Source organism: Neocloeon triangulifer, unplaced genomic scaffold (genome assembly GCF_031216515.1).
Source record: "Neocloeon triangulifer isolate White Clay Creek 2 clone unplaced genomic scaffold, ASM3121651v1 ptg000014l, whole genome shotgun sequence".
Classification (NCBI taxonomy): Eukaryota; Metazoa; Arthropoda; class Insecta; order Ephemeroptera; family Baetidae; genus Neocloeon; species Neocloeon triangulifer.
In genome coordinates this window covers 13,426,060-13,443,492 of record NW_026775556.1, presented here as the reverse complement: position 1 = coordinate 13,443,492, position 17,433 = coordinate 13,426,060, and the positions used below count along the sequence as shown (strand labels likewise).

General features: G+C 36.6%; 1 protein-coding gene across 2 annotated transcripts in view; it reads left to right on the top strand.

The window, feature by feature from the left end:
• Window positions 1-17,433, top strand: part of LOC132199576 (cysteine-rich motor neuron 1 protein-like) — a 138,788-nt gene that overhangs the window by 107,768 nt on the left and 13,587 nt on the right. For both annotated transcript variants that reach the window (XM_059624401.1, XM_059624402.1), the window contains one exon: window positions 14,328-14,531. In XM_059624401.1, coding sequence (XP_059480384.1) covers window positions 14,328-14,531 — 204 coding nt within the window. The remainder of the gene's footprint in view (window positions 1-14,327; window positions 14,532-17,433) is intronic.

Here is a 17,433-nt window from a genome sequence, read left to right as displayed (position 1 = left end):
ACATAATAATAAAAACGCAAAAGTACACCTTACATTCATCTCTCTCGCGGCGCAGCAGCGACGAAAAAGCGCACACTCAGCCAGGGTCGCTGCATGCACGAGCCGCCTGAAGGTTCACAGATATATAATTCTTTATCCCGACCGAGCAAAAACGAGCCTGTGTTCAAAAATAAAATAGCCAAGAGCACACTAACTTATCGATATACATACCCACCAGACGATAAGGTATTTAATAACAATAATAAAAAGCTGCTCTGATGTCACCGGCCCTCGCATAAATCCGACCGCGCACGCCAATATTAATTACAAACCGTATCGTTTTTGCCGTTTTATAATACTCTCCTTTCACCATCGGCTCACAATACACCGTATAATTAAGCAATAAAAAACGGAGGAGTTCGTTCAACTGCGTTGGATTTATTTATTTTTTTGAGGAAGAGTCTCTTCGAAGTAAATTATATAAAGTAATTTATGTTTTATTCCATTCGTTGTTGGAGGGAGAGCTCGTTTCGTGTAGCATTATATATTTTTATATCAAAAGTTACCTGGAATTCTGGTTTATTACACGGAATGAACGAACGAATGCATGTGGAATTGTACGGGCTGCAGTGCCAGAGCAGACGCCGGCTCTCTTGTTTGCCCTAACGTGTATAAGTTTGTGTATCAGAAGGTCTGCGCGCTTGTTTTATCTCGCGCCGTAAACATTCCTTAGCTTGCGAGTTCAAACAGATTAAGAGCATTAGAGAAATTGTTTCATCTCACGCGCGATTCGTTTTAAGCTATCTCCAGAGCAAACAAAAATAATTGTAAATTTTCACCTTTTCCTGGCCGAGGTGCGCGATAAGAGGGAAGGAGATAAGCAAAATTAAACCATCCGACGGTGCTCCTTGATGATTTCGCACGTTCAGAAAATCCCTGTTTTATTTTTCTCTCGCGAAGAAGAAGCTCTTGAATTTATTTCCATGCTAATCCGAAATTAGATAAATATTATTGCTTGAGACCTCTGCCTCGGGAACAATAAGAAATAAATTCACAGAAGCAACAACATTGCGACTAAAATGCGAGAAATTTGAGGATTTGCTGCCGCCTTAAGATTTAAATTCTGTTTTATTCTGGCTGATGCGACGCGACTCTAGAAACAAAAATCAACAAACAAGAGGCAAACAGGATTAGGTGGCGGATTATGAGAGAGCTCTCGCTGCCAGGGACGCGGCAGAGAAATCGCAAGTTTCTTGGGAAACAACAAAGCTCCGTCTTATATTTATACAATTATTATGCTGCATAACGAGAAACTCCTTGAAGAGAATTCTGCAGCTGCTTCTTGTTGCTTTTATTGAGCTAAACTCGTCTGGAGATGTCTAGGGTCTAGCACAGTCGGATCTTAATTTGGAAGAATTGATCACCATTAATTAAATTCCAATGTTAAAAGCGGTAAAAAGCTAAATTTTATTGAAGAAAAACACACCATACAATTAAATAGTCATAATGTCATTACATTTTATTTGTTTTTAAAGGCAAAATAAGATGCTCTGTATTCATGAAAATATTATTTTTAATATTCTTTTAAACTTTTAAACACTAATAAAATAATTACAACAAAACGTAAATAAAAAACCATAATATATTTTATCAGATATATTTGTAATTAGCTGTAAAAATTTATTTATTAGTATTATTATATTATTTAAATTTAAATATAAAAATTTTTGTGTTTTTTGGTACAAGTTAAAATTTCCTGATTTATTTTACATACTACTTTATTGTAATAAAAATTTATTATAATAAAATGATCATTGTTATTTAAATACAGTTCATGAAAATTAAAATTTTGTCTCATTAACGTGAGGTCACGTTCTCAATTCATAATATTATCCCAGATGAAATTCCAAATTTTGTAATTAATAATTTCTCTAGCGCATTCATTGCAAAATTTTAAAAATAAAATTATTAAAAAATTTTTGTGTTCTTTTCTGCCAGTTGAAAGATTGCTTGCAAGTACCGCAGCTGCTGAACTCTTTCTCGACTCTTGGCACAAATATATGGGTAACGAGATGGGCAAACAAATAACAAACCGAAGGGCTCAGACGCTGGCGAGAGGTTCGTTCCAAAGCGAGAGTCGAAGAAGTTTATTTGCTCACACACGACGCACCGCGCGGCGCAATATAATAAGGCGATGCTAATTTGTATTGTGCGCTGCATCTCTCACCCACCGCGGGAGAGCATCGGCAAACGCCTAACAACCAACATTATGCAACCTTTTGTATGCATAATTAATCCTCCAGAAGCAGAAGCGCGCTCGGCGGCCGTTTTTATTGCTTTTTTATCTGCTGGCTTTTCCCTTTCGGAATAAATCTGGAGACTGCAGCAGTGCTGAGAGTTAAAGCGCTGCTGTTTTGATTTAGGATTAAAAACATACAGCACTTTGGACTTAGTGACGTCAGTCCGCAGTCTGCAACTCTTTCTTTCGCGTTTTGACAATAATTTGTCACCACTCGCCGGCGCCTCTCTTCTTTTTCCACTCATTAATTCTTCAACATCGCACCTCTTAAAAAGCAGACACGCGCGTCCAAAACCAATGAGCCGTCTGCTACTTTTTTTTATCTTTTGGCGAATTTTTGCAGGCTTTTATTAATTTGAGGACTGATTTATAACATGAACGTAGAGAGAACTCATACATCCTGCGTGTGCTGCTGCTGCTGGAAATTTATTCTGCTTTTAGTGAATTTCCGACGCTGACTAATGGAAGCAGAAGTTTAGCAAGAAGTGCGTTCTGTATGAATATGAAGGTATAAAAATGGCTCCTTTCAGCAAAGTTTTGATCAGAGTGAGAGTGAGTTATATGCACACGTTTTTGGCACAAGAAGACTCCATTTCTGCTTTACTTTTAAGCAAAAAATTTAACATTTCCTTGTATTATACTTAACAAACTTTACTTTTTGATTTATCGTTATACCTTTATAGACTATTTATTATCCCCGTTAAGAAAGCAACTCTTAAGCAATATTAGACCAGAAAATAATGAGCTAAAATGACTTATTTGACTTTAGCACTAATAATGCATCATAGCAATCTACTGTCTCTAATAAAGTTTTAATAACTAATTTTCTTGTTTGGATTTTGAATTAAGGTCAAAGATATTAAACAAATTTGAAATGACCTCTAGTTGTCCCATCCAGAAAAGGGTGCAGTTGCGAAACCCAACAACTGGATTAGCAATACAGGCGATCTCTCCAAATTAGGTAAGCTCCTCGAGTAACCGATCCGCTAATGCCCCACCTCTCTGTGGCAAATGTAAAAATATATCATCGCTGGCAATCACCTCAATCATCACTTCAAGTCTTACTATAAAAGTACTGACCGAGCGCAAAAATCAGCTGCGGCTCTGATGAGTTGTTGCTTCTTAGGGAGCGTGCTCGCGTTTCAAAGACTGCAGCTTTGAGGAACTCGGAGCGTAGGCATACAGGTCCGTTCGTTCAAAGATAAGCAGCGACTTACGTGTTTTCGAAGAGTAAAAAATATTGTTATTGACGACGACCTTCAGCCGCAACGCGAGACACCTGTTCCCGCCTTCGTCTGCGCATACCGGACTGTTCGCGAGATGTTTTTATTGCTCCGATAATTCAAATTAAAAGTTTACAATCTGTACACATACATATCAATATATATGTTGCTTTAAACGTTTTTCAGCCGGCCATTTGAGTGGAGGCGAAATTTCGACACGCTGGTTTGAGCAACTCGGGAATGTTAAAAACGGACCTTTATTGCTCTTGCGAGGTTTGCACATAAAAAGAAAGACACGAGATCCATTGTTAAGACGCGAAGTTTGGAGAGAGGAGACTTCTGTCGAGAGTCTCATTCTCTTTGTTGAATATATGAGGCTTGGAAATGACGTTAATTGGGCCCTGGCCAAATCGTGCCGTGGTAGTAAAATTCAGGAATTCCCCATCTGGAGAGACCTGCGTAAACAAAATTTAGCACCGTGTGTGCGCGCACACGTAATTGCAAGCGCTTAATAACGAATTATAATAACATCATCCTTTTGTTGACGAGCCGAACGAGCTGCGAAACATGCTCAGCATTGCTGGAATATCAAGTAAAAAGTCTTTGAGGAAGTTTCTAATCAGAGTTTGATTTAAACTACGTGGATTTGTGATTGGCGAAAAAGTAGGACGGTGCACCATCGGAAAAGGATTTTCACAAGCGAGTGCATATCTCAAGCATCATTAAACAGATTATCTCTCCCGCGGCTCTTTTCGCTGCACTGGCTGAGCATACATTGCTGTAGAAGTAAAACGATTACACGCCAGATTGTTTCAGCATCGGTTTATTTCTATTTCTAAAACACACAATGCCAATAAATTAAAAAAAAATTGAAGTTTTATAAAAGTTTTTAAAATTTTATTTTGTTATAAAAAATTTTATAATTTTTTTAAATTATTTTACTAATATTCTTTATTTGTAATTTTATACTAAAATAAGGCTTCTCTCAAATTTAATGAAAAACAGGAAAGAAAATAATAATTTACTTCAACCTCACAATTCTCAGTTAAAGTTTCAAGTAAGGCTCTCAGGCATATGTTACCATGAAAAATGTGTTATGCATTGTCTTTTATTGCAACCAGAGATATTATTTCATTCACTGAAAACATTATTATTGGGATTTAAAGATTTGAAATTTGAAATGTGGATACAAATCAGAACAAAGCAAAAATGCCATAGTTTTACATAAAAATATTCATGAATGGAAATTTGAATCAATTAATTAAACATAGAAATGATTTAAAATAATTTAAATTTTATGGTTACCGCAAAAAGAACTTTGATTTTTATCTTCACTCTTCCCGCTGTTTGATTTAAATATCTCTCTCTCTTGCCTTATTTTGGTTGGGCTTGAATTCAAGAGGAAACCAAATTTACCAGTTGATAACACATAATTTAAAAACAACAAATTTTTGCCTGGAAAAACGTGAAACAAGGGCACGCGAAGCATGTGATTTATTCAAATGTGAATTCCAAAATTCACGCTTGAGGAAAGAGGAAAATGAGACGGAAAGAGTGGCTGCGGCAGAGAGAGAGAGACACAAATTAGTCGGCGCGCATTCGAAAGTGGGCCGCTCTTTCGGAAATTAGATATTCCGCCTACGCTCGATCACGCGCAATGGGAATGCGGCGCCTCGCGTGTGTTTTTCTTTCTCTGCACACGAATTCAATACGAGCTCTGTTGTAAATCTGTTCGGCACCTTCGGGCTTCAGCTATTACTCTTTAAGGAAATTAAATCGCTCTCTCGAAGGATACAAAAAATCAGCATTTGGAAATTCAAACGGTGAAAAACAGACCGCCGCTTTTTGAACAATTATATTGCCGCGCAGAGAGCTGATTTTATTGCTTTATTAGAAACTGCGCTTCGCTTCAAGGGATATATTTTTTTAAAACGATCGTTTTTTGCGATTCGCTTCACTCGCCTCCAACGTAATTATTATTCAATTACGTATACAGCACTCCCGCATCTGTTTCAATGCTGACGTGCTCGTACTCATTTTTAGGGCAGCTATAGCGTAGCCACAGGTTCCTTTCGCTGCGTGAATTTCACAGAGAGGATGATATTTCAAAATGTAAAAAAAAGCAGCGGAGCAAATTTTCACACTGAAAAGTGCAACAGCTGTCTCATTGATTATGAAACTTTTTACACAGCCATGAAATTTGCATTTCAACATTAATTCAAATATAAAACATGAAATAAAATGATATATAAAAAAAAACAGTGGTAACGTCCAAAATTACCTAATTACAAAAACCGCACACGTTTTTCAAATATTAGAAGGTTGAATATTAAACAGAAACTCGCAGTGTAAATGTCAATGAGCTGATTAATAGGTTAAAAAAATTAGAAAATATAAAAAATATGAGTAAATGATGAAGCGCAAAATAAATATAAATTTTTGGAGTTATAAACAAAAATAAATATTTAAACAATAAATTTATTTGTGGCACAACAATTACAGTGACTTTTTTTATATTAATTAAACACAATTTGCAACTAAATTATCTTTATGTGCAACATCAAGATTCATTTTAGAGCAAAATGTGAAAAGCAAATATGATAAAACAAATCAGTTAATAGAAAAAATTAAGTATAATATAACCAAATTTCATTTTAATAAAAATAGAGCAACACATTTAGTTTGTAAAATTAAACTTTCCTCATCATTTAATTTTTTTTTAATTTTTTAAATAACCAGAAAATGGGAAAAGGTTTATTTTTTATTTTTATAAAAGCTGAAGTTGTAGGTGCTGATGAAAAATTTCATCAATCAAACGAAAAACACTTGGAAATCTTGTTTGTAAAAGGTAATTCTCCCTTCTCCGTCTTTCTCGCCAATCTTGGAGAGCGAAATCCACATATCTGAAGAACTGCCAGTCAGTCAAAACTGTTTGAAGCAGATGAATTGCCTTCGTCGGTTTTCCCGGACCGCGCAGTGGAAAAAATCAAGAGAATGGAAAAAGCCAAAAGTTGCGTGTGTGAAAAACACAAAACCAGGATGGGGAAAAAGCTCAGACGCAATCAAATTTGCAATTCAAACGAATCATTTCGCCTCTTTGTGCTCGGTCCCTCTCGTCGTTTTTTATTTTCGTCAGCTCAAAGCCAGTCACTCAGTCGGCGCCGCTCTTGGGAAATCAAATCTTTGGGGCTTGCTTTGCACGTAGCCTACCTGTGCGTCTCTTCCAATATTTGCCGTGTGTGCGTCGCGGAAAGAGAGTCTCATCTTACGCCTTTTACGTCGGGCACCGTGTCCTCTTCTCGCACCCGTTGTTTGCTCGCGAAACACATATGAAAGGCACCGATTTCGCCTCCCGCTGTTGCTGGCCGATTTTTTACTCTGACGACCCCCGTCACGTGCGGCTAATGGTCTCCGTAAATAAAACCTAAAATCTCAGCAATTTGTTTCACGATTATTCCATCATTTTTCATTTTTGAAGCAGCATAATGTTAAAGAAGAAATCCTCTTTCTCACTCGCTCTCTTCTATAAAATTTGTTCACTCGACACCTGAGAGTTTTCCCACCCCTGTCATCCCCAGCCTGGGGTTTCTCGGCCTTGTTAGATGAAAATTGATGAGGATCATAAATCCACCCAGGGACCGGTAACCGCGTTTTCACCGCGCCTCACCTCGCTGACTGAGAATTAAATAATACAACACGCGCGCCTAGAAATAATAAATTATTGTCGGCGACTCAATAATAATGTTGCGCGAGGGTCTGAATTTATGGACGAGCCCCAGGAATAAAACGCCGCGACCACCACCGGGCCCGTGTTTGTCGCCGCGAGGGCTCTTTGAGTTGACTTCCTAGTCACGGAGACTCCTTATCATCTCTTATCATGTTCCACGCAGCTCTGCCAACAAAAAATTGGGAACATACACAAACACACACATATGAAGGGAAGCACGACCGCGGGAATTTGTGTTTGCGCTCGCCAAGCAAAGGGTTTCCTTTTATTGAATTTTGCTACGTGGTAAAAGGGCTGAGAGATAGTCTCACTTTGTTATTTGTTACACTCGTATGCAGCATGAAAATTTTATAAAATATGAAATCAAAGAAAAATACAAAGTTTGCCTTTATTTGAAATTGTTAGTTATCTCTACTTACACCATTCATAGTTCATAGCATATTAAATTTAAGTTTTATTGTTTATATTTTTATTTTTTATATTGTTGTTTATTTGTCCAAATCATTACATTAAATTGTTTACACTCAATTTTTTTCAAAAAATTATTTGAAAAATAAAAGAGAATTGTTGGACAAAACGGCCTCATCACAAACAAGAATTTTTCTAAAACTTCCAAGGTCAAAAAGACCCCATCCGCCGCAGTGAGACTCGGCTGACTTGATTTTTGTTCTTATCACTTACCACAAACTCAAGTTTTGAAAGTGATTTGTTAGAAAAAAACTAGCAAGAATCAGCAAGAATTAAATAATTTATAATAAAATTTACTTAAATACCAAAAAAAAATCAAATATGTTTTTTTACATCCGATACAAAGAAAGATTTTCATAAATAACTCTTATTGGAAACTCGTGTAAATTTAATTTTCAAATTTCGTTATCACCAAATTTATGTTTCCATAATTATTTTGGTCCACTGAGGCATGGAAAAATTAATCTTACGTCATTAAGTCGCAGGCATGTCATAAATCTGCCTGCTAACTGATTCAAACACCATTTTTTTTTTAATGAAACTCGTACCAGAGAAAAATATGCGCTCGCACGTCAAAAGTCCTCGTCCTATCAGCTGGCCTGAATTTTCGATCGAAACACCGCCCAGCAGGGTTAAATTTTAATCGGCATGGGAAATTGCTTCTCTCTGCAGAGCCGCGCCGGATTAAATTGTCAAAAGAGAGGCTTTGGATATTCCTTCGCAATTTGCTCGTACGTAATACACCCGTTCATATAGAAGGCCGGCGCAGTTTATATCGCGCTTTTTGATCTATACATTTGCGCATCAGACAGCACGTGGCGCAGGCCATTATGAGAACACGCGCGGATTTGTTCAGAAGTTCGCGAATCTCTTAATCTATTCAGACGTTTGCATGCGGGGTGAAACCACACCCAGGGCAGGTGGTGTGTGCCGAGCGACCCGCACCTTTTTAATTATTAATTTACATGATGAGACCGGAAAAAAGGGTTGAAAAGGGTTTCCAAAATTATTCTCAGGCGTAAATTGTTTCAGTGCAGAGCCAACTTTTGTCTCACATGAAAAATCATTTGATGGAGGGTTCGCGTTTAAAAAATTTAATTAAAAACATTAATTTTAAATAAATTTAATCAAGATGAAGGAAATACCAAGCGTATAAAGGAACACAAAAAATATTTAAATTTTGAATCTATATAAATTGTTACATTTAGTTAATTAATTGCTGAATAAAAAATTAATGTTTTTTTAGGCTATTAAATGCTCCATCAAAATATATTATTTAACATGCCCTCCAGTCCCAAAATTTAATTTGAAATATCGGGGCGAAACCAAATTTCTGCTTTTGAATGTGATTTACAGGAAAATTTGCTTCTATCTCGTCCTAAGGGCGCTTTGAAAATTAATTACGTTTTCATTACATTGATGAGCACCAAATTCGCAAGGAACGGCAAATAACAACTCTAAACATACAAATAAGCAACAAAGCGTGTTTCGCGCTGGTGACATGGAGGTTTCGCACATGTCCGCGCTGCTTTTCCAGCTGCCAATCAAACTGGATCGGTGTGGCCGCAAAAGGCAATTACGAAATGTATTTATTCCGACCAACGTGTGAGCTGAAAGTGGCATGAAAGATATAAAGAGCTCTGGATATTATTAATAATAACCGGCCTGACTCGCACAATAATGGCCGCTTTCATTAGGCGTTTTTAATTAAACGACGCAAATAGAAATGTCTCGTCTCTCGTATAAACTTTTATGCTCGCAAAGCGGCCCCTGGATTTTTTTACGGCGCCCGCTGGATGGAGGGCAGCTTTCGACTCTTTTAACTTTTGCAGGCATAATTATTTTATTACCCAGGTAGGTGTAATTATCGCGAAAGAAAGAAAGGGGAGGGAGCAGTGTGCGCTGTTCTCGTTTAAATAATAATTATATTGTGCCGTCGGCGGTGCTTTTTGCAAAAAAAAAAAAAAAAAAAAAAAAAAAAATGCGAGACCCGCGAGGTCTTTTTATCCCGCGCGCGCTCACACACAGCTTTTTGCCTCCGTCTCTCTCTAATTTGGAATGGCTTTCAGGAGCTATTACGCCGCACACAGGTGCAAGATAGAGACGTGAGAGAGTGTATATGTGTGCGCTCGTGAAAGAGAGAGGCGCAAAAATTACGACTGCCGATTGCCAAAAATTAACCGTTTACGACCGCTTTTATTGTGCAGAGAGTGCAATTAAAAATTTCTCTCACTTACCGAGATACTCCTCTGGCTTCCAGCAACAGTTCCGCCAAAAATCTTGTATTTGCAACAAAGTTAAAAAATATATTTCTTAAAAAAAAATCATATCAAAGATTTCCAAATATTCTTTACTTGATTCTGTTGTTAGTCAAAAGTTGTTGTATTATTTTTAAACATCATCTCCCTTCATCATCAATTTTTTCCTTGCTACATTTTAGTAAAAATTTTGTGTTGTATGATTTTTTAATAAATCTCTGCTTAATTTTTATGGCTATTGCTCTTTCGTATTTTTGTGATTCTATAAAATATCTTGGAAAATTATTAAATTCTCCAGTAAAATTACAAAAATATGTTTGAAGAGTTAAATAAATATTCTGAAACTTACAAATAAACTGAAAATTAAAAATCAGAATGACAGAATACACAACATTGAGACTACCTTTGGATCATAAAAAATTTATAATTTTCCTTCACCAGTCTGCAGTAATTGCACGTTTATTTGCACTCTCCGGCCACAAAGTATGAGCATTGTTCGCAGCGTTAATGAATAGTGGCCGCGAAGCAAATATTTATCCGCGCTAATGAATGCAAAATCATGTCTTCGCATCTCTCTACTTCTGCACACAAACATGCAAAGTGCTTTGTCGCGTTTCCCGCTCGGACACTGCCGACGCCGTGTACGATAATAAAAAAGGAAACGTCGCAAAAACGAGGCGACGAGAGCTGGTGAGACACGAAATGCAGGATGAATTTGATATTTTGCTCATTTGTTTGGCGGAGAGTGTGCAAATAGCGCGACGGCGGCTGAATATCAATGAGTGATGGCTCTACGTCTCTATCTCTCGTCCGCGTCTGCACGCCGAGCCCCATTAAATAAAACCGCATCAGCAGGCAAATTGGCAGAGCCCAAGACAAATTATATCGCCGCCGCTAATCCCATTTGCCAAATGGAAAAAAAGCGACGTCGTCGGCCTTGAACCTGCCAGCAGACGCATGAGCGCAGCGTAATTTTGAGTAGCGCTCATTTGCATGTGCCAATTCGCACAGTGGACTCAATGAGCCCAAATTGTGTTGCGCACACTGTGTGAAATTTGTTAACTGGCAGGCTAGAAAAATTAAATTATGTTTTATTCAAAATTTGTTTTCAGTTGGTTTCAAAAGTTGTAAAAATCTTTAAATTGAGGTATTAAAAATTAACAAATTTACTTACAACATATTTAAAGGTTAATGAAGATTGAATTTAGTTATCATTTTTATTAATTCAAAAGTCTCAATTAATCATAATAAATAAATAATTTTTAATTTTAAAATATTTCTTACGAAATCAATTTTTTTCCTTCTTTCTTCTATTCCATTACTGATTTTGAGATGAATTTAGTCCGTTGAAGCTAACTTTAAAATAGATTTTTCTGTTCATATTTATATTCTCTGCGATTATGATCTTCTAATTATACAATCTATTAAATCAGTTGATTCACTAGATTTTGCAAGTATTTTGATTTTGTTTCAAATATGACCAACAAGAAGAAAAAAGATAAATATGGTTAGTCAAATGAAAATGGGAATAACTTGATATCTCCCTATTCCCTTTTTGGGAGCGGCAAATTTTCTGGTCCGGGACGTCCACTGGTACACACACGACTTTTGGTCCGTGTTCTCATTAGCATGTTCGCAGCCTGACGGTCGTGATATAGAATTCCCTGGTCGGTCGTGTTGGAAGAAAAAGTGTCACGCTAGTTGGAACATATATTTCAGGACGTGCTGCAGCAGCGGCCGCTATATAAGGTAGCGGCTTATTATTCACATATCTAATATCTCTTAACAACACAAGAAGTAGAGAGAGACCATTATAAGAACATCATCTCTAACAAAGTACGGGCGGAATAAAAAAACTGACTCTGTCCTAAGCTGCTGCCGAGTGAGAGAAATTTAAATTGGTTCTCGTGTTGCCTGAATTTATAATACCGGGCAACATATTTTGTTTGTAAGGAGCAGCGAAAAAGATAAAAAGAGCAGACCAAAGCGGTGGCGCTCGATCTTTTATTCCATTCACACATAAATTTCGGCCGCGTCCTTTGAAAGGCAGCTCAGTGGGGATACAAACGGAATAGTATATGCGGCTCACATCTGAAAGTTTGGGCCATAAAAAACTTCGACGTTTGACTAACAACAATGGAGGGAATTTGCCACTGCTCTCTTTCCTCACGAAATCTGACTTGATGACAAACGGCAAGAGGCACTTCTTTGGATTATGCGTTCTTCCTTATTTCTGATGAAAATATTGGAAAATGTGCTCAAAGTTTTTGGTATATCTAGTATATTCCAGACCAGACGTATGTTTTTTGGGTTTGCACTTCTGCATATATGCACTGGCTGGTTGCTTCCGGTTTTTACCAGTTAATTTAGCTGGTTTTTCTTGTCACTATATGGCTCTTAGTGGGCGTTTTTCTTAAAGCTGATTTCTGCTTCCTTACTTTTTTATTGCCATGATGCAGTTTCTGTGTGCTTTGTGCTCCCTCAAAATAATGTGTTTTAATTGTGCATCGGTGAATTTGTTGCGTTTTTCTTGTGTTTGATAGTAAATTATTTGCAATTCTTTTCGTCCGTAACCACATAAATGGGGCTGTTAGTGGGTATGTTTCTTACAGCTGCTTCTTCATTTCGTGTTACTGTATTTTTCTGTTGTATCAAGAAGTGTTTTATTGTGTTTTTTGCGTTTTTTCTGTTGGTGAGTTATACATTTTACGTTTTGGTTATTTTTATGCAAAAATTTATTGTTTAAAAAATTAATATGGCAAAAAATTTCAAACAATGATTTTTTTCTTTAAACTTTATATTTACTATAACATATCAGGAGGTTAAAATGAGTAGTTTTAACTGTAAATAAGAAAAAAAGAATATTAGCAATTATAAAATTTGATTTTTTTTTCCCAAAAGATGTTGAAATTGATTTTGAATCTTTTCCGAAAAGCATTTTAAGAAAATTTATGTGTTTACTTCTTTTCAATTTTTGTATTTTCTTTTCATTCACATTTTTTGCATATTTCTCTTGTTTATCTCACATCGGGCATAGATTGCCTTGTGGTACACCAATAATATTTATTTGCAACCAGAAAAATGAGTGTATTCAGATCTGTAATGAAATAATGAAGTTTTTTCATAATTTTTCTAAAAAAACGCTTTTATTAATTTAGCATTATTTTCTAATTTTCTATATTAAAATATAAAGTTCATAATTTCCTTCCTTGTTAATTGCAACATAATTTTATACCAGAGATGAACCTTCAACTTGGTGGAAATAATTCTGAGCTAATTTTCTATAGCAGGGGCCCATTTCATAATCATAACAGTGCATATCTTCTAAATCACATTTGGAGTGACACTTGTCCAAAAAAAGAACACGACTTCCTTTCCGGTAACTTTCTAATGGCATAATCTGCATCTCGGAGGCGTGAGCAACAAGGCCCTTGTCATCTCTAATTCTCCGTTATTACCGCGTCGAGCGCAGTTCCAAATCTCACCGGCATTTATACGATTATTACATTGTGGCCACTTTTTATCTCCATCCCGCGTGTGTGCATAATAGCATCTTTAAAAAGAGTCGATTGACGCCTACCGCTGGTGATTTGAATAAATAAAATATTTCTCGGCTGATGCATCGCGGCCGCGAAAGGCGATACACGCGGACGTGCTGCTTAAATATTCCGCTCTTTTCAATTGGAGCCGCGGCTTTGTTTGTTTAGTGACGGAGCTCGGCTGGGAAATAATTTATCCGCCTGTAAAATGTGTGGTCCAAAAAGCCATAAATTCGGACCGCACGGCCATTAATTATTGGATTAAACGGGGGCGCAAGAAGACTGAACGGGCCGACCGGGATTAAACATGGAGCAACAGATTGTTACAAGAACTATAAATCCGAATATGGCGCATAATGCCTTCTTAATTGAATTCGATTCATGAGGCGCTTTTTCACATCCAACAACCTTTCAAAAAGGTTACTTATCCCTTCACAAATCAGTCAAAATTCATCAATTCTTTTATTCAATAGTTTTCTTTTCAAATATGATTAATGAAAGCGCAGCCGCACACAATTCACAAATAATTTGACCATATAATTGAAATAATTTCATCAAAAAAGAAACGCAAGACTTTTCCCATGCATCATTTCTCTTCAAATGTATTATCTCTTACAAATGTTACTAATTTATTAGTAACTAATTATTAATTAACATAAATATATAATAGATTTTAAAAAAATGTAGAATAAACCGGAATAAACGATTTAAGAATATTTATCTTACAAACATTTTATTTAATTGTTTTTACATGAATAATATGTCCTCATATTTTTTTTCTTCCAAGTGTTAGCAAAATTTTAATAAAATGCATTTTTCTTTGATTGATTGCAGTGGGCGATGGTGGCGGAGGGTGGACAGCCGAGGGTTGTTCAACGGTGACAGGCGATACTCTGGCCCACGGAGATCACTGGTGGAGCGAAGACCGGTGCATGGACTGTCACTGCAAACACGGCCAGCTCGAGTGCAGTGCGGCAGCGTGCGCTTCTTGCATCAATCCTCATTACCTACCTGGAGCCTGCTGCCCTACTTGCGATGGTGAGCTTACTAATTTAATTTTTTCTCACAACACCCACGAATAAAAAAAAAAAAATAAAAAAATGGAAAAAATAGACAAAAATTAGGTCAAGTGGTGGAATGCACGTTTACTGGCAACAAAATTATTTAGCGATTAACTAAGGCTGCAATATCAGTTGTTGAGGTTTTTATCATTGTTTTATGTATTTTTACAATTGTTGCCATCTTTCCATATCGGTTATTGACTGAGGAAATATATATAAATACAACTGCAAAAAATGACCTAAAATCTTCTGTTCTCTTTGATTTTTTTTTTTTGCTTCTCAAAATAATGCACATTAAATCCAAAACCTCTTATTACAAACCCCTTGATTACATTTGGACCACGCTTGTGTATCGCAAATTACAAACTTCATTAAAACAGTTTTCTGCCTCGCGTTACACTTTATTGGCTGAGCTTAAGAAAGCCATCAATCTCGTGCGCACAGCTTTTTCCTCCTTGTAAACATCATCATTAACTTTTAATATCGCCAGACAGAATTTAATTTTAATAATAGAGCGCGCGCATCTGGCTCTCGATCGCATTCTGCTTGCACCATTTCGGCTCAGCCTTTTAATTAGCCGAGAGCTGATCCTTGGGGAGAAATAATCGTGGGCTACTTTGCTCGAAATGATTTACAGCAGGTGTGTGTTTGTGCAACACCAGAATTCTTGTAAAGCTAAATATAGATTGCTTAAAAATTTTAATTTATTATTTGGAGGCAAAGCTGAAAAATATTAAAAAAAAAATCTTGTAACATAATTCCTGCGATATGTTATATTTTTTGAGCTGGTTTTCACAGAGCAAGTTACATAATATTATTTACTTTGAACCTGTTTCACTACTTTCAACGATATTCATTATTTTGAGATGTAATAATTATGCAATTTTATGAATTTATTGAAACATCCTTTGCCAGCAAAATATACAAAAAATGAACCATGCGGTTCGACGTCCTCACTTTTCATTGTTATCACGCACCATCGTGAGTGTGAAAAGCCCTCGAGGTGCTAATCCGATGAAAATGATTCATTCTATTTTACCATTGTTTAAATTATATGTTGTGTTCTGGCCTTACTCACATATAAATCAATTTGGCCCTTTCAACTACAGCATTTGGTGTTTTGAAAGCAGCTGGCAAGTTGTTTATCAAAGCGATTTGCATTCAGGGCTCTATCCTTTGTTAGCCTTGTATTTTTTTTAAATACAAAAATTAGTCTTACCTCCATTTTTTTTCACTCGCTCTATTTAAAATTATAACAAATCTACGGGAGCTGACCTCGTATCGTTTTAATTACTCGCCATCTAATGAAAATGTCAAGTTAAATCTCTCAAACGTGCGAATTACTTACTCGCTGCAAAGAGCGTGAGCGGAATTTTCATACCTTGCGTTCTCAGTTCAGTGCTGGCTCCGCCAAGGCGATAATGAGTTTTATGGCAGGATGAAGTCGCCTGAAGTTTCCTGTTTGCGAGAGGAGCATTATTATTAGAAGAGCAAACCACATGATGCAAAGTGCAAGCTTCAATATTTTGACTCTTGGGTATGTCTACGCCAGTGTTCCTGTCTCTGAAGTGCATAATTCCGCATGTCAGGCACGGACTGGCTTGAAGAAAAATCAACTTCTTCGTTAAATTTTTATGATAAATCAGAATATTAGATAATAGAACAAGCTTGAAGCTATAGTACCTTTATTTGATTGAATCATTAATTCCAGAACATTCGCGATATGAATAATAATTTAATATACGTAAATTGTGATTTAAAAAAGTCGGCCTCCAATCCGTGCTTTACGTTCACCTCCGCGAATCTCTCTGTGCTAATTTCCATCATAAATCCATCACGTGCCTCACCTCCTCCTAATTAATTTATGGCCCCATTGAAATTAGAGACGCCACACTCACACATGGGGGCTAAACAAACACCGAAGGTCACGGCTCGAAATTGAACCTGGCTCTCTTTCGACAAACACAGCTGGTCCTTCAGATTGTTGCGCTATGTTTAGGAGCTGCTTTTCATTTCATTAATCATTCATTTTAAAGATTTTATTTATTTAAAAATAAAATGTCACTTACCTAGAATACAGCAGGAAAGTAATAATAATTCAAATAGAGATCTCATAAGACTAGAATAGGTTGTAGAAATTCTTTTCTCTTTTCTCTGTGTAATATTTTCGTGTGGGTTGAAAGTCGAAGAATCAATAATCTTGCTACATTTGCAATCATTTCAAGGGGCTTTAAAGTATGCGCTACTTTGATTTACGGCGAGACACTCGAGATAGGATTCGAAGGCATGGAAACAGCGATGAGAGACATTATTTTCGCCCTAGAGGCCAAAAAAGCGGCATCCGTGCCATTTCACCATTTGTCATTCACAATTTGCAAGCAGGACAGGTGTCTTTTTTTCACTCCCTTTCCGTTGTCAAGCTTCGAGCGGCGACGAGCAAAAAAAAGAGTAAAAAAAAACGAGAGAAAAGGTCAAAATAAAAGAGCAGAGAGACTGCCAGTGTGCTCCGTGCTATCGCATGAAATAAGAATCGAGTGTGTTTGTAAAAGGAAGGAGCACTCGGTGCTTGCAGCAGTGACTGCGCGTCGTGGGCAAATGGCCAGAATTTAGCACTGACCTAGCAATCTGCCGTTCCATCTATTTACCCAGGAGCTGGGAGCGAGAACCTCAAACTGCGTCTGTGTCTAACTTGTGTTTTTAAGAAGAGGAAATACTTCACCATAAAACGATTCATATTTCATATGAATAATTTGTCAAAAATGCATACAAAAAAATTTATTTTGACAAATTGAAAGTAGAAGAAATGATTTCTTTTAAGTTTAGAATGATATAGAATAATTTTAATACTATAGAAAACTATGTTAATTGTTAAAAGTCAT